This window comes from Polistes fuscatus, unplaced genomic scaffold (assembly GCF_010416935.1).
Source record: "Polistes fuscatus isolate 324 unplaced genomic scaffold, CU_Pfus_HIC Scaffold5, whole genome shotgun sequence".
In the NCBI taxonomy this organism is placed as follows: Eukaryota; Metazoa; Arthropoda; class Insecta; order Hymenoptera; family Vespidae; genus Polistes; species Polistes fuscatus.
Genome location: NW_025113129.1, coordinates 13,332,050 through 13,351,741, shown reverse-complemented (window position 1 = coordinate 13,351,741; position 19,692 = coordinate 13,332,050). Strand labels below are relative to the sequence as shown.

Here is a 19,692-nt window from a genome sequence, read left to right as displayed (position 1 = left end):
AATGTCTAAAGTAACAAACTTTGTCAGATGTTGAGTTAGTTAGAAATTTATTTGGATAAAATTTTGATGCAGGACAAATATTATTATCTATCCTATATAAATACATTGTCGTAAGATCTGTGTTGGAGATTCCAAAAATCTATGTCACTTTTTTTCTTACAATTTTGTATTTTTAGGATAAAATTATGCATTGATTTTTAATATGGTTTTATTAATTGTGCATAGAAACTTATAGAGGATCATAAAAAGTGACAAACATTTTTCGAAATACATTGAAATCCTTACACATATATATATATATATATATATATATACATACATATATATATATTTATTACCGCCAAATAATTAATAATATTATTTATGTATCCTAACTTTTGGTTATTGTGCTCAAAGTATGCGAAACATTTAAAAATAATTGTACTTATAGTAAAGAAAATAGACTATAATCGTATTATTTAATATAAAAAATACTCTTGAAGATTAAAGGTAACAAAAAGAAGACTTTGAATTAACCAACAGCGATTGAATTGTTAAATAAAACATCGATCCTAATGAGTTAACAATAATCATAACGTTGACTTTTATTATTCAACCGCTAAATGGTAATATCAAAATAATGTAGACTAGTGTTGATCAAGAAAAATATTATTTTTTTGAAATTTAGAAAAATTCCATGTTCTCATTTAACATATGAATCGATGATTATGGAAGTGGATTAAAAATCATATTTCGTATTGAGATGCATATGATTTTCCTATAATGACAAACCCGAATAAAATAACTATTTATATTATATTCTTGAAAAAAGACAAAATTTTATTATTTTTATTATTCCAAACGATTCAGACCACTTCCATAATTACTAGTTGATAATGAAATCATTCATGAAAATCACTTTTTATTCAACCACGAACAATGATAATTGACAATATAATACAATATTCATAATTGTAATTATTTAAACGAACAAACAAACAGAAATTACGAATACGCTTTGATACGGTTAATATTTCTGATTTTTATTATTAACATAAATGATATGATATATAAATTTGTTTACAATTATATAAAATAATTATATTCGAATCTACAAGTGATAACAGTCTCAATGGAATCATAAATAAGTTTTCCTTGTTGTTTATTCTTTATTATTGTACGAGAATTTTGTAATTTTCACGAACAGTGTACTATTTCATTTTCATTCCGAATGATATATTGAATGAGAGTGGAAATCTAAACGCGGATATATACGCGTATGTGACGTTATTATTACAAACGTTTGAATACACAAAGATATATAACAAAATCTATTTCTTTGTTATTGAATATTAAGAGAGAGATAATTATAAAAGCACAAAACATCAAGGCATGACACCATTTAATTAGACTAGCTTCAACAAACAGGGAAGAACAATTCTATCAAGAGTTAGGATTTATATAAAAAAAGAAAAGTAAAAAAAAAATTAAGAATTGTGATGCGACAAAAACAGTAACCAAAAAAGAATTATTGAAAAAAATATATAATATGTATGTATGTACGAATATAAAAAAAATTGTAATTGTAAACTTTGATTTGTGAAAAATATTATACCATACAATGTCTCTCATTTTAATTGTAGCTAGATATTCATTTTTCGTATGTATTATTTCATTTAATCCTGTGTATCTGAAACGATAATCAGCTTACAAATGTGTCGAGCCCTAGATATATGTATTTTCGACGTAGTCTTACTTCTTTTTATTATTTATTTTATCTGTGTGTTAATATTATAATCGTTGATATTTTATATACTGCTCGTGGCATAAAATATCGGTATTTTAAATATAAGCATTTGAAGAAATCATGTCATAATAAAGATGCTTAATTCTAATAAATGTAATTTAATATGTTCACATAAGGCGACAACGTTCGGGACCACCCGGTGCATCACCCTGAAACACAAAATAGATTACTTCAATGAAAAAAGATATTTTTCGAGTAATTCCAAGAATTATCTTTTTGCCATCAGCCCAACATACGTTTAATGACCTAATAGACTGCTTTTTCTCATATTTTACATTAGTCACAAAAAGACAAGCATACATTAATTTCTTTTATTTATTTTTAATATTTTAATTTTTTTATTTATGATTAAATTATAGATAAGTAAAAAAAAAGAAAGAACACTTTTTTTTTATCTTATAATTAATTAATAATCAAGAATATAAATATGTAAATATCGAATACATATAAAATAGTGAAAGCTTTCTGGAAAAATAGTCAATTATATACGTAACTATAAGTATTTTCTAAAGACAATGTGGTTAACTATGAAAATGTGAATGTATCCGCGTCAAACATATTATTTTATAAACGCATATGATGTTTTAGTTATAAAAGCGTGAGTATAAAGGCATATAGGTGTGCTGCATGAAGACCAACAAAGTAATAAGCCAAATAATCGTAGTATGATGAAAGTGCAGAAGATATTAATATCGTTGACAAGTAGCTGAACGATCGTACATCCGATTGCTTGAAATCAACTTACATAAGATGCCCATCAGAGTTCATGTGCCCAGGCACTTAATATGGGTAGAGATATCTTCTCTATGAAAACAAGAAGCGAGTGTCGGTAAAATGCGCAACACCCTCCTTAACAATTTGGTAATACTATAACTATATGGAATTACTATATTGTATATTCTATAATTACATATATATATATATATGTATATATATATATATTATAGACATAGCACATATAGTACAGGGTGATGTAAAAATTCTTAAGTGGGCCAAAGATGTTTCAACATGATTTTAAAAATTATCTGGAAACTTTTGACTTCCTCCTTATAAATAAGCTAATCTTTAATCTTTGACAGTCTAAAATTATGATAAATAATAACTGGAACTTTTTTATTTTTATCTTTTATAACAAGCTACTGTCAATATAGCCACATTGTCTTCTTGTTCTTTGCCGGTTACTATTTTTTACGCAAACAGATGACCTAACAAATTAGCTGAGACTACATTTTAGTTTCATTTCTTTTATCTATAAAACCATTGTCATAACAAAAAATTAGAATATTGATTCTTAACGTCACACTCGATTAAGTAAAAATATATGTGATAAGAGTTACTTGATCGTACGTGAATAATTTATCTTAATGATAGGTTGATGCTGACTGATTTAGTTTAAAAAAAAAAAAAGAAAAGAAAAATACGGAAGGGTGTATGTAGTGATATATAAACTTATCTCGTATCATATATTCCAGATATTGATTCATACCTGCTGGTAATGGAGATCTTCCGAAGGTCGGAATCCTAAACTTTCTCTATGTCGTGACACAGATGTGGACAACTGTTGTCTTTTTCGTTCAGATGTTGCCATTTCCTATCGAAACATCAGAAATATTTTATATTAATTACATACACAATAGGTATCTATAAAAACGAACAAGAGTTAAAAAAAGAAGAAAAAGAATTATACTTCTGAGTCATTGTTTAGCAAAACTGTAGTCATATTTTCTGCAATGAACCATTTTTGACCCTTCATAACGATATTGGATGGTGGTTCATGAGTCGCACCAATATCAGCTGACCAAACTGATACGCTTGCACCCGAGTCGAGTTTTGCAGTTCGATGGAATTTAAAAACTGTTTCTAGAGTGCCAGCTTTGCGAATAATTTGCCAACCGCTCAGTCCAATTTCCTGGTTATAAGAATACAATTTAATTATTATTGTAAACTTTTGTTCAATTTTATGATCATATTTATATTGTAAATAGAACTTACTTTGTTACCCTTGTTAGTAAGTTTGACATATCGACCATGAGGATCAGCTTCTGTAATTTCAATGTCGCCCCTTGCTGTACCACTGATACTATAGTCACTACTACTACGTTCTTCGCTTTCCTCTAGTAAAGTTCTCTTTCTCTTTCCTCTCAGAGGTGTTTGTCTTGCTGGAGTATTTCTGCCACTCTGTGTCACGTTACTAGTACTACATTGGGTCGCTGGTGTTATATTCAACCTAGAAACGACATAGAGAAATAATAAACCCGTTTCTTCTTTTTTTTATTAATAAATATCGTAAATGTACAATTACCTAGCTTCCTCGGACTCTAACAATTTACGATATGCAGCAATTTCCAAGTCAAGAGCAACCTTTATGTCCATTAAATCTTGATACTCTTGTAATTGTTGAGCCATTTCATCTCTCATACGAGCTAATTCTGCTTCGTAAGCGGCTATACTTTCAGCATGCCGTATACGTTCGTTCTCACGTAGATTTTCCAAGTCCCTATAAAAATATTTTTCTATTAATATTTGCACGGAACAATGTAGACAAATCTGTATAAAGAGGCAAGTATTTTTGTACCGAATTCTCGCGTTCAAAGCATTGGTAGAGGCCTCGAGCTCGTTGATCCTTTGCTTGAAAGTATCAATTCCTGATCGAGTTTGTCTCAATTCCTCGATAGCTGTACTGGCTGCATCGCTATTACGTTGAGCATGTGAAGTCAAGTTTTTAATCTTGTTTTCATACAACATTTCAATCTCCTCGCGATTGGCTCGCATTTGTGCCTCATACTGGTCACGCAATTCTTGCAACGATTGTTGTAATTTAGCTTCATATTGTTCGGCTAATCTTCCATCTATCTCGGAGATTTCAACCTAAATAAAATAAACGTAAAAGATTATTAATAGAAAAATAAACAAGAAAAATGATGCGAAATAAATTTTCGAAAAATATATTATAAATAGAAACGAACCTGTCGCCTCGAACGCGTTTCAGTAAGTTCTTGTTGATAAACTTGATCTTTAAAGCTTATATCTTCTTTGAGACTTTGAATATGATTTTCAAGATCTATACGCTGTAACGTTTCTTCCTCCAGATGATGACGCGTATCGTTCAGAGCTGCGTTCAAACGTTCGTTCTCCTTTTCCAATTCTCTATCCTTATCCGTAATTTTTTTACGCTCGGTTTGACTTTGAGTTAATTGAGATGTCAAATCGTTGATTCTCGCTTCGTACAAACTTAAATTTCTTTCGGCTATCTGCAAATCCTTTGTCTTTTTCTCCAATCTGTAATAATACATTGAATATGAATGTAATAATCAATGAAGTTTAACATCTCATTTCCAAAGAATCTTCTAAGAAACGCATTTCTCCTAGTCCCGTAATTTCTAATTAGATACCGGGAAGCTGATCTTAAAATAAAAGTGCATTCCAGAAGAAGGAAACTCGAAATATCACACTTCCCCATTATTCTCAACTTAGATACTTCCTATCTCTCCCTCATTTTAAATTAGATCAAACGTAAGAATTAAGAAAATCATTAAGTTCTTTCCTTTTTTTCCTATTTCAAAATAATACACTTCATTCATATTTTTTAACACATTCCTTTCTTGATCTAACTATATAGTATCACAGGAAATTACAAACCACAATTTATTATCAAACTCCTTTGCTCTGAATAATTCTAAGAGAAGCTGCAAGTAAGATATTGAACAAGAATGATTTCATTGCATTAATCTTATTGTTATCGAGACGAGCCGGAACGTTCAACAATGTTGCTCGACGTCGCATCTACTTCAAATGTGTTTAAAACAAATCAAAATATATGAGCAAAGGTTAGCAGAGTGTTTCTCGTTATTCGTCGATCGCATCTCGAAATCCTTGGACTACTAGCAGAAGCAACAATGAATAATATCGCGTGACTATACAGGACGAGGTCAAGATGTTTTTTTACTGAACCGTGTGAAACGAATTACTGACGAATGAATCGAACAATTACGTCATCTCCAGAAATCTTCCATTTTTATTTCACGGGTATCTTCGAAAAAGATAAGTAGAAAAGAAAATACAAATTAATAAAGATACTAGAAACGAAATGTTTTTATCATTAGAGCATTCGAATTGGATAAAATGAAACAGTTTAATGCTTAAAATTATTTACATAAATAGCGTTGGTCTCCTCATCCCATGTTGCTATCAAATGTTAAGATGAAAGTAGCGTCGATGGTGATGGCAATAATGGTAGGAATAGTGGGGATAAATAAACTTGTCCACGCAGGGGACAGAGAAAGAAACTCGCGTAGGAGGCACACCGTCTGGGTCGCTTTCATTTATTTCAGTATTTTCAATTTGGATTCTTCGTAAAGGCGATTTCTATGACTAGATTGTAAAATAAAAAATATTAATAAAAAAAGTAACAATTTTACAAATTTGTCGTCCCTCGATGAAGAATTACCAACACGTTTGATTACACATTACATATAAATGAATATATTTAAGCGTATCTGAAATAATAAGGACTTCAATTTACAATGGTATTTTTTTGTATTCTGTAGAAAATTTGTTTACGGTAACAAATTGAAGGGAAGATCGTCGAAGAGAAACTCCAGAATTATATCGGTCAAAAGACATTCCAAGGAGCCGAAGAGAAAAGCCGAAGCGAGTACTATACTCGGTTCGCCGCTATTTCAGACACGGAACACGACCCACATCGAGAATTTTATTTTCTACCATGCCGAACCAAGCAGTCTAATATTCCAGTCTACTTTTACCGACCTGTAACCCGTACCAGAGCTACCCACCACTAACTTCTAATACCAATTCTAATCGATCCTTTCGATGTAATTTCTATTTTTATTTATTATTGTTATAAATTAGTTATACACTTTGATAATGTTAATATAAGAAAATTCATTTACGATTTAGCTTGATTTTAAATTGAAAATGCCTCTGAAATTAATTCTCCGAACTTTATAATTAGATCCGAATTATTATGAACGTAATTTTGGTAAATTTAATAATGGCAGATTTACGGTGATCTATATACGAACGCTTGGTGTACACATAACGGGCAACGTTCCATCTCAGTATGGGGTAAAGAATAACCGTTCTCGTCCTCGCGTCTTGCTTTCCTACACGATATATATATGACTATATACCCATGTATATGTATAATAATTTAATTACAAATTTGCAATTTTGTTTTGCAACGATACGAACGAGATTAAAATCAAGCACGCATGCAACGAACATGCACGCGGATAATACATATTATGTTCTTAAGTCAAACAAAACAAATAAAGTTCTTTTGAAATATACTTAATTAAATATTAATATATTTTATGATTATTTGTCTTTTCTAATAACGATTAAATGTTTATCTTGGAGAGAGAGAGAGAGACAGGTAGGCAGAGGTGAAGAGAAAGAACCGGCCTATAGCTTTTCCCGTTGTAGCGATCAATGGCCTTAAGGCCAGCGGAACCTTCTCGTGACCGGTTTGCAATGGCAGGAATCGACCTATGATGTCAGCTACTATTCTGTCGACTTTTTCGTTTCCAACAACAACGGCACATCTTTATGTTCCATTGCACGTTTTTTGAAATGTCTAACACGTATTACCACCTTCACACTTAAATCTACAAATTCGACCAATCATCGCTCGAAATAGATTTCCTCGATCATTGAAAATGTCTAAATTTATATATTTACAATTTTTCTTATAATATCTCACTAAAATTAATGAAGAAATTAATGGCATCTTCTTCAGGTGCTAAAAGATGAAAGTCCTAAGGTTTTTAAGACGCTGCACATCCTGTTTATATCTTGCTTTGTTGCAGAACCTACCCCTTTTTCTTAATTTTTGTTTATTTTTGGACTTAACTGCATTGGCTTCTGAGTAACTCATATGACACTTACAATGTACATGACATTATGAATATTTAAAAAAATATGGCATGATAATTGATTAGATTTTTATTCTTTATTTTAACAATCTTTGCTTCAGACTTTGCTCGACTCGTATTTCAAATACAAAAATACAAAAAGATAAACGACAAAAATAAATTGTAGCGTTTCAATGCTCAGAGAATATGTCGTATCGAAACGCCACCTATATAAAAATATTATTGATAACGAACAAACTGATATTTGTAATCGAACATTATAAAGTTTATCTCATCTTATATATATATATATATTCTGAATATACAAGATGGACTAAAACGATCAATCTGTGACAAGAAAAAACTAATTTAAAATGTCTAGAAAAAATCACCTAGGTACTTTGGGCCTGCTCTATATATTAAATTACTTTCAAAATGATATTGATAATAATATTGCGCCATTTTGGTTTCTTTTTCGAGTCATAAAATACATTATATCGAATTCGCGATAAAGAACTGCATAATATAAAGAAAATGGCACGAAAAAGACATGAAAAATTTCTCGATAAACCCGTTTACATTTAATCGAGGACACCATTATCGTCATTACGGTTTATCCTATCGAAGGAAGAAATGATGTCATGCTTCGCGTCTAGAGAAGCATTCTTTGCGGTTTTTAAACACCTGTATTTACTCAAACCGGACGTTCCCTTTAAAAGTAGCCCTTAGGAAAGAAATAAAAAAAAAGAAAACGTATGATAGATCGATGCCCCTCTTCTACTCCTATCATTTCCTATAAACAAACCTTTATTTCGAGAGATACCCAATTCGAAATAACAATGAGAATAAATATGACGTAAACATTGCACATTAGCAAATGTTCGTTGAAATTAATAGGTCTGGTTACGAGTTGCAGTAAATTTCTACGAATCGATTGGTCAAATCTAAACGAAAAACGAGTTTCGTGCTTTCATTGCCCAAAATATTCTCGATGAATAACAGAGATAGTGGACAAAAAAAAATTGTCGAAACGATTTCACTAAATTATATTCGAATTCAAAAGGCGATAACTTATCGTTGAAAAGAAATGATGATTTTCAATAGGACAATAACGACGATCGATTGAATATAATGTGTTTTTGTTTAAGTATGAAATAGATTAAAAAAATATTTGAAATAGGTTTATTGTTAGATTTATCGTTGGACGCCACGTTGATACAAGACTGACTATCCTTTTTAATAGTCTTATAAAAACGATTTCTCTCAGGAAAGGAGTGTCTATCTTTCATGGAATAGGTTCGTCATGTACCTATGTATATGTATGTATACGTATTATAGAGCTTTGCTTTGGCCGTCGTGTGCATTTAAGAGAGTCAATGTTTTTAGGTCAGGGAATACAGGAATGAGCGGGCTGACATCATCGCATAGTAGTAAGAGTGACGCAATCGGCGTAGTAACGTCACGTTCCGGCTTGGACGAGACCTCGAAATATCGATTCTATCTCTAACTGCAATCGATTATCGACATAATCGATTATGTTTGCAGCTCGCTCATATCTCATACCCACATCAAACTACAGATCTTTTACCCTTTTCAGACATATTGATTTTGGGAAACCTTGGTTTCTTGCAGAGACACCTTTTATATGAAATATCTTGTTAAATATTTCAATTCTTTCTTGAAATTGTATCAAATTCTATCAAAGAAACTAATCACTGAAAGTAATTAAGTAAAAGCAGCTGTTATTGATCAACATAAAAATGTGAATGTAACATAATATGGAAACATAAACAAGATGGTATTTTCTCTGACCTACTTTTATATATATAACGTGCCTCTTTTTTTTTTATTATTTTCAAATATTATACCTAAAACATCTTTCGAATGAAAGTACCTTTAATCTATAAGACTCTAGAAAAAAAACCAAATAAGTGATTGAAAACTGCAATAGTGATGTTTACAATTTATGCAATTGGTCAATTAAAATTCAAGATTAAAAAAGGGTAATATAAAGATGGTGCATTGATATTTACAGATTTCTATTTACAAATCAGTTCTAAACAATGTTGATGTCTTAAACGATATTATATCATTCATAAAATATTTTAAACATATATAACCGATATATATCAGTCTATCTTTCATTAAATAGAATCTTTAACGGATGCTACCTATGCTAAGGAAAAAAACATAAGCAGTGATGAAAGTAAACATATAGAGAATAAATATACTCACTTATTTTTAAGTTCCTCGTTGGTATCCCATAATCGTTTGGTATCAATCTCAAGTTTGGCTCGTTCCTTGGCAGTATCATCCAACAATTTTCTAGTATCGGACAATTCCTGCTCATACATAGACTTAATATTGGAAACCTCGCGTGTAGTTGTTTCCTGCGTAGTATGCACTTCCCGCGTGAGTCTTGAATTTTCGGCTTCGAGATGCCGCACCTTGTCAATATAACACGCGAGCCGATTGTTCAGATTTTGTAAATCTTGCTTTTCTTGTAATCGTGAATAACGGGTAGGACTTAGTGGACTACCGGGTCTTTGGCCACCGATAGGTGTGGACGAATGGGGTGGTGGTGGTGGTGGCGGTGTTTGAATGCTGCTCGTATTAGAAGACATAGACGTCCCGGACGTCTTCTTACTTGATTTCGTCGACATATTTGCTGCTTCTTCTTACTCCTTCTCTTCTTTATTCCGTCCTAATATTCCAAGGATTTATCTACGAATGAGAAACTTACTCTAAAGTAACTGGTAATTTTCTTCCCCCCGGCTATTTCTCCTTCGTAACACACTTCCGTCGAAGCATCAACTTACTGCACTTTCTAGCAACGCGTCCGTTAAATAATTACCTTGTCGAGCTTTTTCAAGCCTTTTACCACGGCGAAACGAAACTCGTACCGTCGCAATCGCAAAAGAAGGTGTTCGTTAACGCACAGATTGAATCGTTTGGTGCGTGCTGACGCTACACCGAGGCGACTCTCTCACGCGAGTACCCCTACTACATCCGACAACGCGTATCCCTTCTCGACCAATCAACTCGCGCAATTCTCTTTCTCTCTTCCCGATGCTTTCTTTACGAACGCCGTTCATTTGGGGATTTTTCTTTCTTTAGCGCTGATCTCATGTCACCGTCCCTACCAAATGCCCATAATTCGCTCTGATTGGTCAACGCCCAGCCATCGACGCCGGCTTACTCTTTTGTTTTTTTTTCTCCCTACTTTTCTCTATATTTCAATCGTCTTAACAGCGTTCTACAGGTTAGAAGTTTGGCTAATAATTCCAACAATTTTATTCACACGTTTTATAACGATTACAATTTAAACGTCGTGGTACTTTTTTATTTATTTGTTAAAAGGTCTCTTGTTTCTATTATAGTTTAGGTTCTTTTTTGATCAGCCAATAACGGAACAGAATTTTTACATCGCAGCAGCAAAAAGACAACTTCCTATGGCGCACGCGCAGAAATGCGTTATATCCTATGCGCATTCTCTTACATCGGTGACGACATCGTATTAAATTGTAATTGGTGCAGGGGTGTACACTTCCGATTTTTGAATTTTTCTAATAATTCGTTTCATTCGTTAGAAAGAAAATGGATGATTTCCCATTTGTTACATGGTAGAAATACTATGTGTATACGAAATAAAGAATAACATTTTTAATATTAATAACTACACTTTGCACAATGTACAGGAAATAAAAAAAAATTGGTAGTCTATTAAATTAATTGAATATTTGGGTGCAAGGTTAATAATAAACATTACCAGGAAGGTACATTATATAAATAAATATTGTATCATGATATATTTAACAACCAGTAGTAACAAAGGTAGGTGTCTCTTGTATGTACTTGTCGCAACAGAACAGCACTCTTTATCGTATGGTACAAGCTTGAATTTGTATATAACGTTGTATATAATATATGTGTGTGTATACGTATATACATACATATATATGTTCTTGAAAGATTTCTTTATACCTTAACAATGAGATATCACTAGAAAAAGAGAATCTGCTTCCGTTATTGTAACATAATAAATGTAACTCATTGTCATCATTTATTATGTTACATTGCTCCTGAATAACCAATTAAACTTACAAGATTTAATGACTTTTACAATCCTAAATAGAAATATTCTTCTTATTTAAGAGAATATAATTCTCCCTAATATAATGTTATATAGTAAATATATAATTTTTTATCTTTTTCTTTTATATTTATATAATTAATTAATATCTATTATATTGTGAAATGATACAATTCGGTAGTAATCGGTGTATATACACATAACTCCATTTCAATGTTACATACAGTTCTTTTTGGTCTTACGGAGCAATGTTGCTTCAGTCGTCTTTGGTAGTAACGTCATAGAATTTTAATTGCAACTATCTCGAATCAATAACACAAGACGTTTTTCGTTAGCATGTCTGTTCCCTGAGTTGGTATACAACCTTTTCAGTCTTTGCCATTTATTACTCGCATCTTTCACAGCAATTACCGCACATCAGGTAAAACAGTCGATATCTCTAAAGGCAATTTCAATAATACCCTCGTGTATATGGAAAACTCTGCGCAAAGAATATAATGTAAAGTAATCCAACGTAACTATATGTACAAACGAACAATAAAAATCGTTATTTATTTTTTGTTATTTTTTAAATAAGAAGAATTAGGTATAATATATTTTGTAGCAAAATCACAAAATCTACGAACGAAAAAATTACTAAATCAAGTACTTTGCTCGGTTTTCTTTGTTTTTTTTTTTTTGTTTCACAAGAAATACACCGTATTTCTTTATAATAATAACCAGCATACTTTTGACTAATGATAAAATGTTAATTTATAATCAAATATATTCACTCCCGTTTTTTTGTTCAATTGAACATACAAGATTATCTTTTCATAATTAATCTCTCATCTATTTTTTTTTGTAAACGTCTCATTAAGTAATGCTAAATTGAGAAGAAAACAAATACAGATAAGATGATGAAAATAAAGTAGCAAAAAGATATACATGTACGTAAGCAATACAAATATAATCTTGAATCATCTATATTATAATCGTGCTTCGATTCGTTTGAGAATACTTCGATACAAATCATTTATTAATCGCTTCCTTCCCAATGTTCCAGCAATGAATGACAAGGGAACTTCGAGTTAAATCCATTTTTAATATTTCTTATTTTATATAGGGTGAAAGTTGAATGCTTAAAGAGTTATTAAATAAAGAATTAATATCTTCTTCTGTTTAACAAGTAAACGTTTATATAGAAAATAAGATAATTTCATTGATAGAATGTTATGAACTCTTAGAGAACTCATCAACATACTTAATATTATCTTTCAACACATTCAACGGTTCACTCGACGCATTCATAGGAAATGGATTTTATTGAGGCACATTTACTACGTATCTATCCTAACAACCCATAATGCATATTTGACTTTTCTCTGATTACAGAGAAGCGAAACTAAATTAAACAAAAGACAGAGAAGAAAAAAAGAATACATGTAACCAGAAAAAAAAAGAAGGATGAATAATTTTTCGAACTATTTTTTGCTAATAGGTATGTATTACTTATACGGGAAAAAATAAAAACAATAGGAATTTGATAACTATCGGTTACTCTCTAACAGAAACAAAATGATCATGACCCTGACCATAAAAATACGATAATAATATCACCCTATTCCCTTCGCAATCATTTTATACAAAATCTTTAGCAAGAAACGTATATTATCTCTGGTTATTCTACTAAAAAACATGGCATTAAATGAAATATATGTACAATAGTCTAAAAGATCTCTGTCTCTCACGTATTAGGAATGATGTAACATTTATAATATCTTGTACGTAATTCCCAAAAGGCAGCGCACTATTACTTCATTGTAAAATGCATAGGAAACTAAGTGAGAATAAGACTACCGCTTAGACAAGATTAGGAAACATTACTCAACTGTAATCGTAGTAAAACGCTTGGGCCGTTTACCAGCTTTTTGTTTTCTATGAATATTGACCTCTTTTTTGTCGGTACCAGAGGAAAATCCATAGGATTCCATGGAGCTATCCGAATTGGATACATTTTGTTCTAATTTTCGTTTTCTCGATCTCGTAACTGGTCCACTTCTACTACTACTACTACTATTACTACTTTGATAGGATTCACCGTCGAGATCATGGTGTCTCTTGTGTCGTTTAGTTTTCGAACTTCCCTGCTGATACGGGTCGTTGTCTGTCATGTCACGCTTGCGTCGTTTAGATTTTCCTTCTTGATGTCGATCATTATTTATCTTTGGGGAATTGGACTCGGAGGAAGACGACAAGGAACTTAAGTATTCGTTCACTTTGTCCTCTCCAAAATCAAAGGCAATAGGTCGAGCCGGCGAGGCAGAAGTAGCTACGTTGGTGCTCGTACTGGAAGGTCGCACTAATGGAACCGAAAGGGTCGAAGAAGTCGTCGAAGCAGACGAGGATACGGAACTAGACGTCGAACGTTTGTGTAGTTTACGTCTTTGGGCTAACTTGGCTCCGTCCACTTCGCGCAAACGAAAACCTTCGAGTTTATCCTGCGCCGATGACGTCGGAGGACAGCAAGTAATAGTGTTAGTAGTATTGGTAGTAACAGTAGTAGTATTAGCATCCGAAACGTTTGGATTAGCAGTTGCGCTGTTGGTTGACTCCAATAGCCAAGGATGATTAACAAGGGCCGTAGCGGTGAGTCTTTTATTTGGATCGACCATTAACAAACCTTTTGCCACTTGCTTGGCTAAAGGTGATATATGACACCAACTATCAGCGTCAAAATTAATCTCGCCGGATTGGATACGCGAGGCCAGATCTGGCGAGTTTGTTCTAAAAGGTAAACTTTCGGATAATATGCAACACATGATTGCACCTAAACTCCACAAATCGCAGCTTTGATCGTATCCTTGTTTAGCGATTACCTCTGGCGCTGCATAAGGAAGCGTAAAACAAGGTGTTAGGAGAGGCTCGCAACTACGTTTTAATCTAGCGAAACCAAAGTCAACGATCTTGACTGGAGAGTCCTTGCCTTCGTGAACGAAAATGATATTTTCTGGCTTGAGATCTCGGTGGACAACGCCACGAGAGTGCATGAAACGTACCGCGGACGCCAATTGCCTCATAATACGGCTTGCTTGTTGCTCGGTGAACGGCCTTGGTCTACTCAACAATTCACCTCCCGAGAGTAACTCCATCACCAGATATGTATGCGCTCTATCTTGATGTACCTCGAACAACTTGACCACGTTTGGATGGCCTTGGCAACTACGCAGCAAACTTGCTTCGCTACCAGAATCCATGCGCCTGCTAACGATCTTCACGGCAAATTCCTGAGCAGTTTTTTTGTGCCGACATTTACGACACACCGAAAAACTTCCATCGCCTAGTGGCTCTCGTAGATCGAGCTCGTACGCCTGAAAGAACGTTGACCCTTCCAATCGCATTGCTAAAACGTCCGACGTTGAAGATCTTTGAGAGTCGTTACTGGCTTCTTTTGTTTCTTCGAAGAATATATCTCTGCTAACCACGTTCTCGCTGAAGAGTATCGACGGTGCTACGTAAGAGTAGCCCTATTGAAAAATCACAAGATTTCGCTTTAACAATGAACGAATAAAGAAACGATAATAAAAGTAAAGCCTTTTACCCGAAAAATTTTATCGTGATTAGGTGGTACAACGGCTGGACTGTCGGCAGCAACCATTTTTGTAAATTCGTCAGAAAAGTTGCTGGTATCGAGTTCGTGTGTGATACGCGGGACGAAAGGTGGGGTGATCTGTTTCTTTTCTAGAGCATCCCAACTGAAAGGTGGCGGAGCTCTTCTGAAGAACGGATGTTCCTTCAATTCCTTGGCGTCGCGAGGGCCACCACCTAGTCTTTGACGTGGATCCTTTACCAACAAACGCGAGATAAAGTTCCTTACGGTTGGATTAAGATGACTGGGTATAGGTGGTTCGGTCTTTAATATTCTTCTCGAGATCTCCTGCTGGGTATTTTTCTCTCCCTCGACCGTAAAAGGAGAGGCGCCAGTGAGAAGTTCGTAAGTTAACACGCCCACGCTCCACCAATCCACAGCCTGTAATATCCAACAATTTATTATCATTAAATAGCATGCTCTTTTTCACTTATACACGTGTAGATAGATATATATTTTCGCTAGCTCGGTATTTTTCTTTATACATACAATAAAACTGGATGTACGTTAATTAGGAACATTAGGAACATTATTTATTACCGTAGTTATTAAATTTTTCATTTTGTCTTTCATATTATTTCCAAATTGTATGAATTATTCCCAATGAGGGTAATCAAATTTGCATCGATCGAATAAATAATGTAAAATAATATGCGTATATCTGCGTGTGCGTTATGTAAAAGGTACATTAGGAAATAAGATATAAACATCCTCACTCACAATATCGTGGCCTGCGGAGCCCCCTCGTACCACTTCCGGTGCCATGTACTCGATAGTACCACAAAACGAGTATGCTCGAGCGTTGCTGTCTCTTTCGTGCGGTAAGAATTCTTTACTTAATCCAAAATCCGTAAGGACTATGTGTCCTTCCCTATCCAGAAGTATGTTTTCTAGTTTAATGTCTCTGTATATGATACCCAACTGAAATAAGAGAATTCTTTATAATTATCATTGAACTATTGGAAATGCAATGGGCGTGGGCCAAACATTTCTGATTTCACATTTCACATTTTAAATGCAATTATTCTGATTGTTTATTTTTACTTGATTCGAAAGAAAAGAAAAAAAAGAAAAATGAATTGAAATAATATTTCAAGGCTTGGAATAAAAGCATCATAAATGTGCTTGTGTCATCGGAATTGCTTTTAAAGTGGAAATAATACTGCTTGGAAAATACATCTCGACCTTATTTTCAGACATAATCAATATTTGTAGTATCCAAATATAATCACGAAAGGAATACGGTAAACGGTACACGTCAATCGACAGAGCTATCGATTTTGTCCGAGTATTCCAAAAATATTATATTACTACTACCACCAGCACCATTCGAAACTCGATAAATTAGCGAGTCTGGTAAACCGAGATGTCATCATCATAATAACAGCAATAATAATAATAATAATAATTATTATTATTATTATTATCATATATAGCGTTTGGTGTAGAATTTACCTTGTGCAAATGCTCCAAAGCTAAAATCACTTCGCCAATATAAATCCTTACTTCGTCCTCGGTAAAATGTTCTCTTTGATATAAATGAGTAAACAATTCACCTCCACTAACATAATCTGTAAATGCAAGCAAATATATATTTTTATTATTCTTACCGAGAGAGAAGAATGAAAGTGTTAATAAGTCGAGTATGACTTGGCTTACCTAAAATTAAGTGCAATTTGGCATCAGTTTGGAAAGCATAATGGAGCGTTACTAAAAAAGGACTGTCTCTAACAGCTTCGAGAACTTGTCTCTCGGTCTTCGTATGTTCGGTAGTCTTTTTCTTTTGCACGATTGATGCTTTCTTCAGGACCTTCATAGCATAAAGCCGACCAGCATCGGTTCCCACTCTTTTCCGTACCAGAAATACTTTTCCGTAAGCTGCAAATTGTTGTTGATCAATAGAGACTTTTGTCGCATCGTAAGCCTAATTTTTTGTTCTCTATTTTTTTTTTTTTTCGTCAAGGGGATGTCTAATGAAATGAAGAAAAGAAGGTAGGGTAAACAAAAAAAGGAAAGAAAATGCATTAAAACATAAAGTCTACACGTTTGTACGGGATTGTTACGAGGATTTTTAATATGTGATCTTAGCAACAAAGTCCAGGAGAAAGAAAATGAGAGGAATTCAAAATAATTTATGATTCGATTGCATACCTCCGGTACCTAGCACCTTCAATAAATCGAAATGAGCCATATCCACCCTTTGGCCACCGCTATCCTCGAGATTCACTGTAACAAAAACATTAGTTTGTCAAAATTATTAACAAAGCGTATACAATTTTTCGTTGAAGAAATAAAAAAAAAAATTGCCCAGATACGTACAGGAAATATATTTTTTTTTGTCAAAGTTAATTCATCGGCAGTGTAAAGTGTCTCGGGGAAATCGAGATGGAGTCAATTAAGCGTGAACGTTTTCAACCTGACAGCTGTCCTCGTAATAAAATCAGGTGTTAACAAATTTGCTTGGGAATAATCACCCGTCTGCGATATTTCCTGTGCTCGGCACATGCTTGCTTGTTTTATTTATTATTGGGTTAGCGCTAGTAGATAATATCGGAATTTTTCATAGAAGATGGGTCAACAGTTTTTGAGCGAGATAGAAATCTCTAAATGATTTTCAAAATCAATTGGTTAGAAATTGTTGACCGATGCCGATGGTTAAAGAACAACACCGATTGGAATGCCATTTATTTCAAAGTGTCGTGAACATAAGCGTATGTACACGAGTATCTCGAATAAGCAAGTAAGCAAGCAAGCAAGCAAGCAAGCAAGCAAGCATGCAAGAGCACACCTGCAATACGGATAATGTTTGCAGGTGTTCGTCGTTGGGGGGAAGTGAGAAGGAGGAGAAAAAGAGGAAGGAGGAGAAGCACATGTGGCAAACGCGTGTGCATACGTTGCTTGCCGAGCAGCGTTGCAGCATCGTTGCAATTGCAGCTGCAGCATGGCTCGGTTGCGCTGCAACGCAACGCAACGCAGACGCAAACGCAAACGCAAACTTGGAACCTGGAAATAGCCAAAGCAGCTATTAAAATACACGCATAGGAGAATAATGATTTTATATGAAAGAAGGGTATAGAGCACACTCGAACGTGTAGATTTTGCCACTGGCAACGCGCAAATCCGATTGGAGCGATTATCAATCGGGGTGGGAATGGGAGTGGACTGGGTGGCTCTCGTTTCGATCGCACGAGATTTTCGTTGCATCGATGTTTGAATAAGAACAGAGATAACACCGAGATAAGCGTAATATATTTGATTTTCTCTGCTGCGCAATACTATTTAAATAATCCCTACCTTTTTCTTATTTAACAAGTACATTTTCAAAACGAAAGAAAAGAAATTCGATATATAAACAATTCAGGGAGGTGGGGGAGGGGGTGATAAAATTAGGGTGAGAAAAGCGCGCGATCAGATGGAAGCACTTGATTAATTCTCTCCCTCCCTCCCGCGAAGTAACGTGGCAAGCAAGTAAATAAGCAACGATGCAACGATGCAACGATGCAACGATTTGCATGTACTTAACCTAAAAAGGATCAAAACACGAGATAAAAGAAATTACCGTCTCGCCCGCTCTTCGCCTTGGCTCTTTTTTTTCTTTATCTATCTTTCTTTGTCCTTATTTTATATTAATTTTGTTCGAAATGAAAGTAAAAAACAAAGAGTAGCCTTTGGACGGGGAGGGAGAGAGATTCAAGTTTTATCTATTGTTAAAACGTTGAGTAGAGATAGCGAAATCGAACGTGTTCAACGAAGAAAAAAAGAAATAAAAAGAAAGAAGCGTTCGGGATAGTTGAGTTTTTTTTGTACCGAAAGACACACATCGAGAGATATCGATTTCTGTTCAATCAAAAGTAATTGTCTTGGATATCTATTCGCGCGTGGAGTAAATGTATGGTCTCTTTCTCTTCGGTTAAATAGCACTCGTCGTTGATGCTTTCACTTTCGAACGCGTCGTGCTTAGATACTTTTTTCATTTATAAATACACAAATATTGCATACCTATATATAAGTCTCGCGTAGAACGTTAAGCACGTTTTAAGAATAATTCTAAGCTTTTTTCGTTAAAGAATTGCAATCTTATTTACGAAGACACCAAGATAAGATAAAATGCAATAGTCGCATTAATCGAACAGCCGAATATCCAATAAAACGAACGGCCAATCCAAATATACGTCGATAATATCTTTTATTCAGCGGCCATGTCGACGTTTTTCAAGAGCTTCCGTATTTTCTTTCGCGTATTTTTTATCGTTGGATTATGAACAGTAGAACGATCGCGCAATAGAGATAGAAACTAGGAAAGAAAAAGAGA

General features: G+C 33.9%; 2 protein-coding genes across 5 annotated transcripts in view; both read right to left on the bottom strand.

The window, feature by feature from the left end:
- Positions 1 to 1,633: 1,633 nt before the first annotated feature.
- LOC122522645 (lamin Dm0-like) lies at positions 1,634 to 10,811 on the bottom strand. Of its 2 annotated transcripts, XM_043643881.1 has the most exons (10): positions 10,514 to 10,811; positions 9,895 to 10,383; positions 4,753 to 5,065; positions 4,362 to 4,654; positions 4,089 to 4,283; positions 3,779 to 4,013; positions 3,474 to 3,695; positions 3,273 to 3,377; positions 2,532 to 2,590; positions 1,634 to 1,935 (listed from the first exon to the last, which is right to left on the bottom strand). In XM_043643881.1, the coding sequence occupies exons 2-9, from the start codon at positions 10,320 to 10,322 to the stop codon at positions 2,567 to 2,569; spliced, it is 1,815 nt and encodes a 604-aa protein (XP_043499816.1). In that variant the 5' UTR covers positions 10,323 to 10,383; positions 10,514 to 10,811; the 3' UTR covers positions 1,634 to 1,935; positions 2,532 to 2,566. The 2 variants fall into 2 exon arrangements, with proteins under 2 accessions (XP_043499816.1, XP_043499815.1); XM_043643880.1 differs by lacking the exon at positions 2,532 to 2,590 and having other exon boundaries at positions 10,514 to 10,798.
- A 1,865-nt stretch (positions 10,812 to 12,676) lies between these two features.
- The window catches only part of LOC122522636 (ribosomal protein S6 kinase alpha-5-like), a 35,713-nt gene continuing 28,697 nt past the window's right edge, over positions 12,677 to 19,692 (bottom strand). For all 3 annotated transcript variants that reach the window (XM_043643866.1, XM_043643867.1, XM_043643864.1), the window contains 6 exons: positions 17,532 to 17,606; positions 17,040 to 17,258; positions 16,836 to 16,951; positions 16,101 to 16,301; positions 15,333 to 15,761; positions 12,677 to 15,258 (listed from right to left, as the gene is read on the bottom strand). In XM_043643866.1, the coding sequence (XP_043499801.1) occupies positions 13,615 to 15,258; positions 15,333 to 15,761; positions 16,101 to 16,301; positions 16,836 to 16,951; positions 17,040 to 17,258; positions 17,532 to 17,606 (2,684 nt within the window). In that variant the 3' untranslated portion in view covers positions 12,677 to 13,614. The remainder of the gene's footprint in view (positions 15,259 to 15,332; positions 15,762 to 16,100; positions 16,302 to 16,835; positions 16,952 to 17,039; positions 17,259 to 17,531; positions 17,607 to 19,692) is intronic.

Bases quoted from the DNA above. Each gene is read 5' to 3' on its own strand.
- LOC122522645 (XM_043643880.1), bottom strand. From the start codon at position 10,322: ATGTCGACGAAATCAAGTAAGAAGACGTCCGGGACGTCTATGTCTTCT. The intron at 5,066-9,894 runs GTGAGTATATTT...GTATTATTACAG, and splicing joins AACGAGGAACTTAAAAATAA to ATTGGAGAAAAAGACAAAGG. The intron at 4,284-4,361 runs GTACAAAAATAC...ATATTTTTATAG, and splicing joins GCTTTGAACGCGAGAATTCG to GGACTTGGAAAATCTACGTG.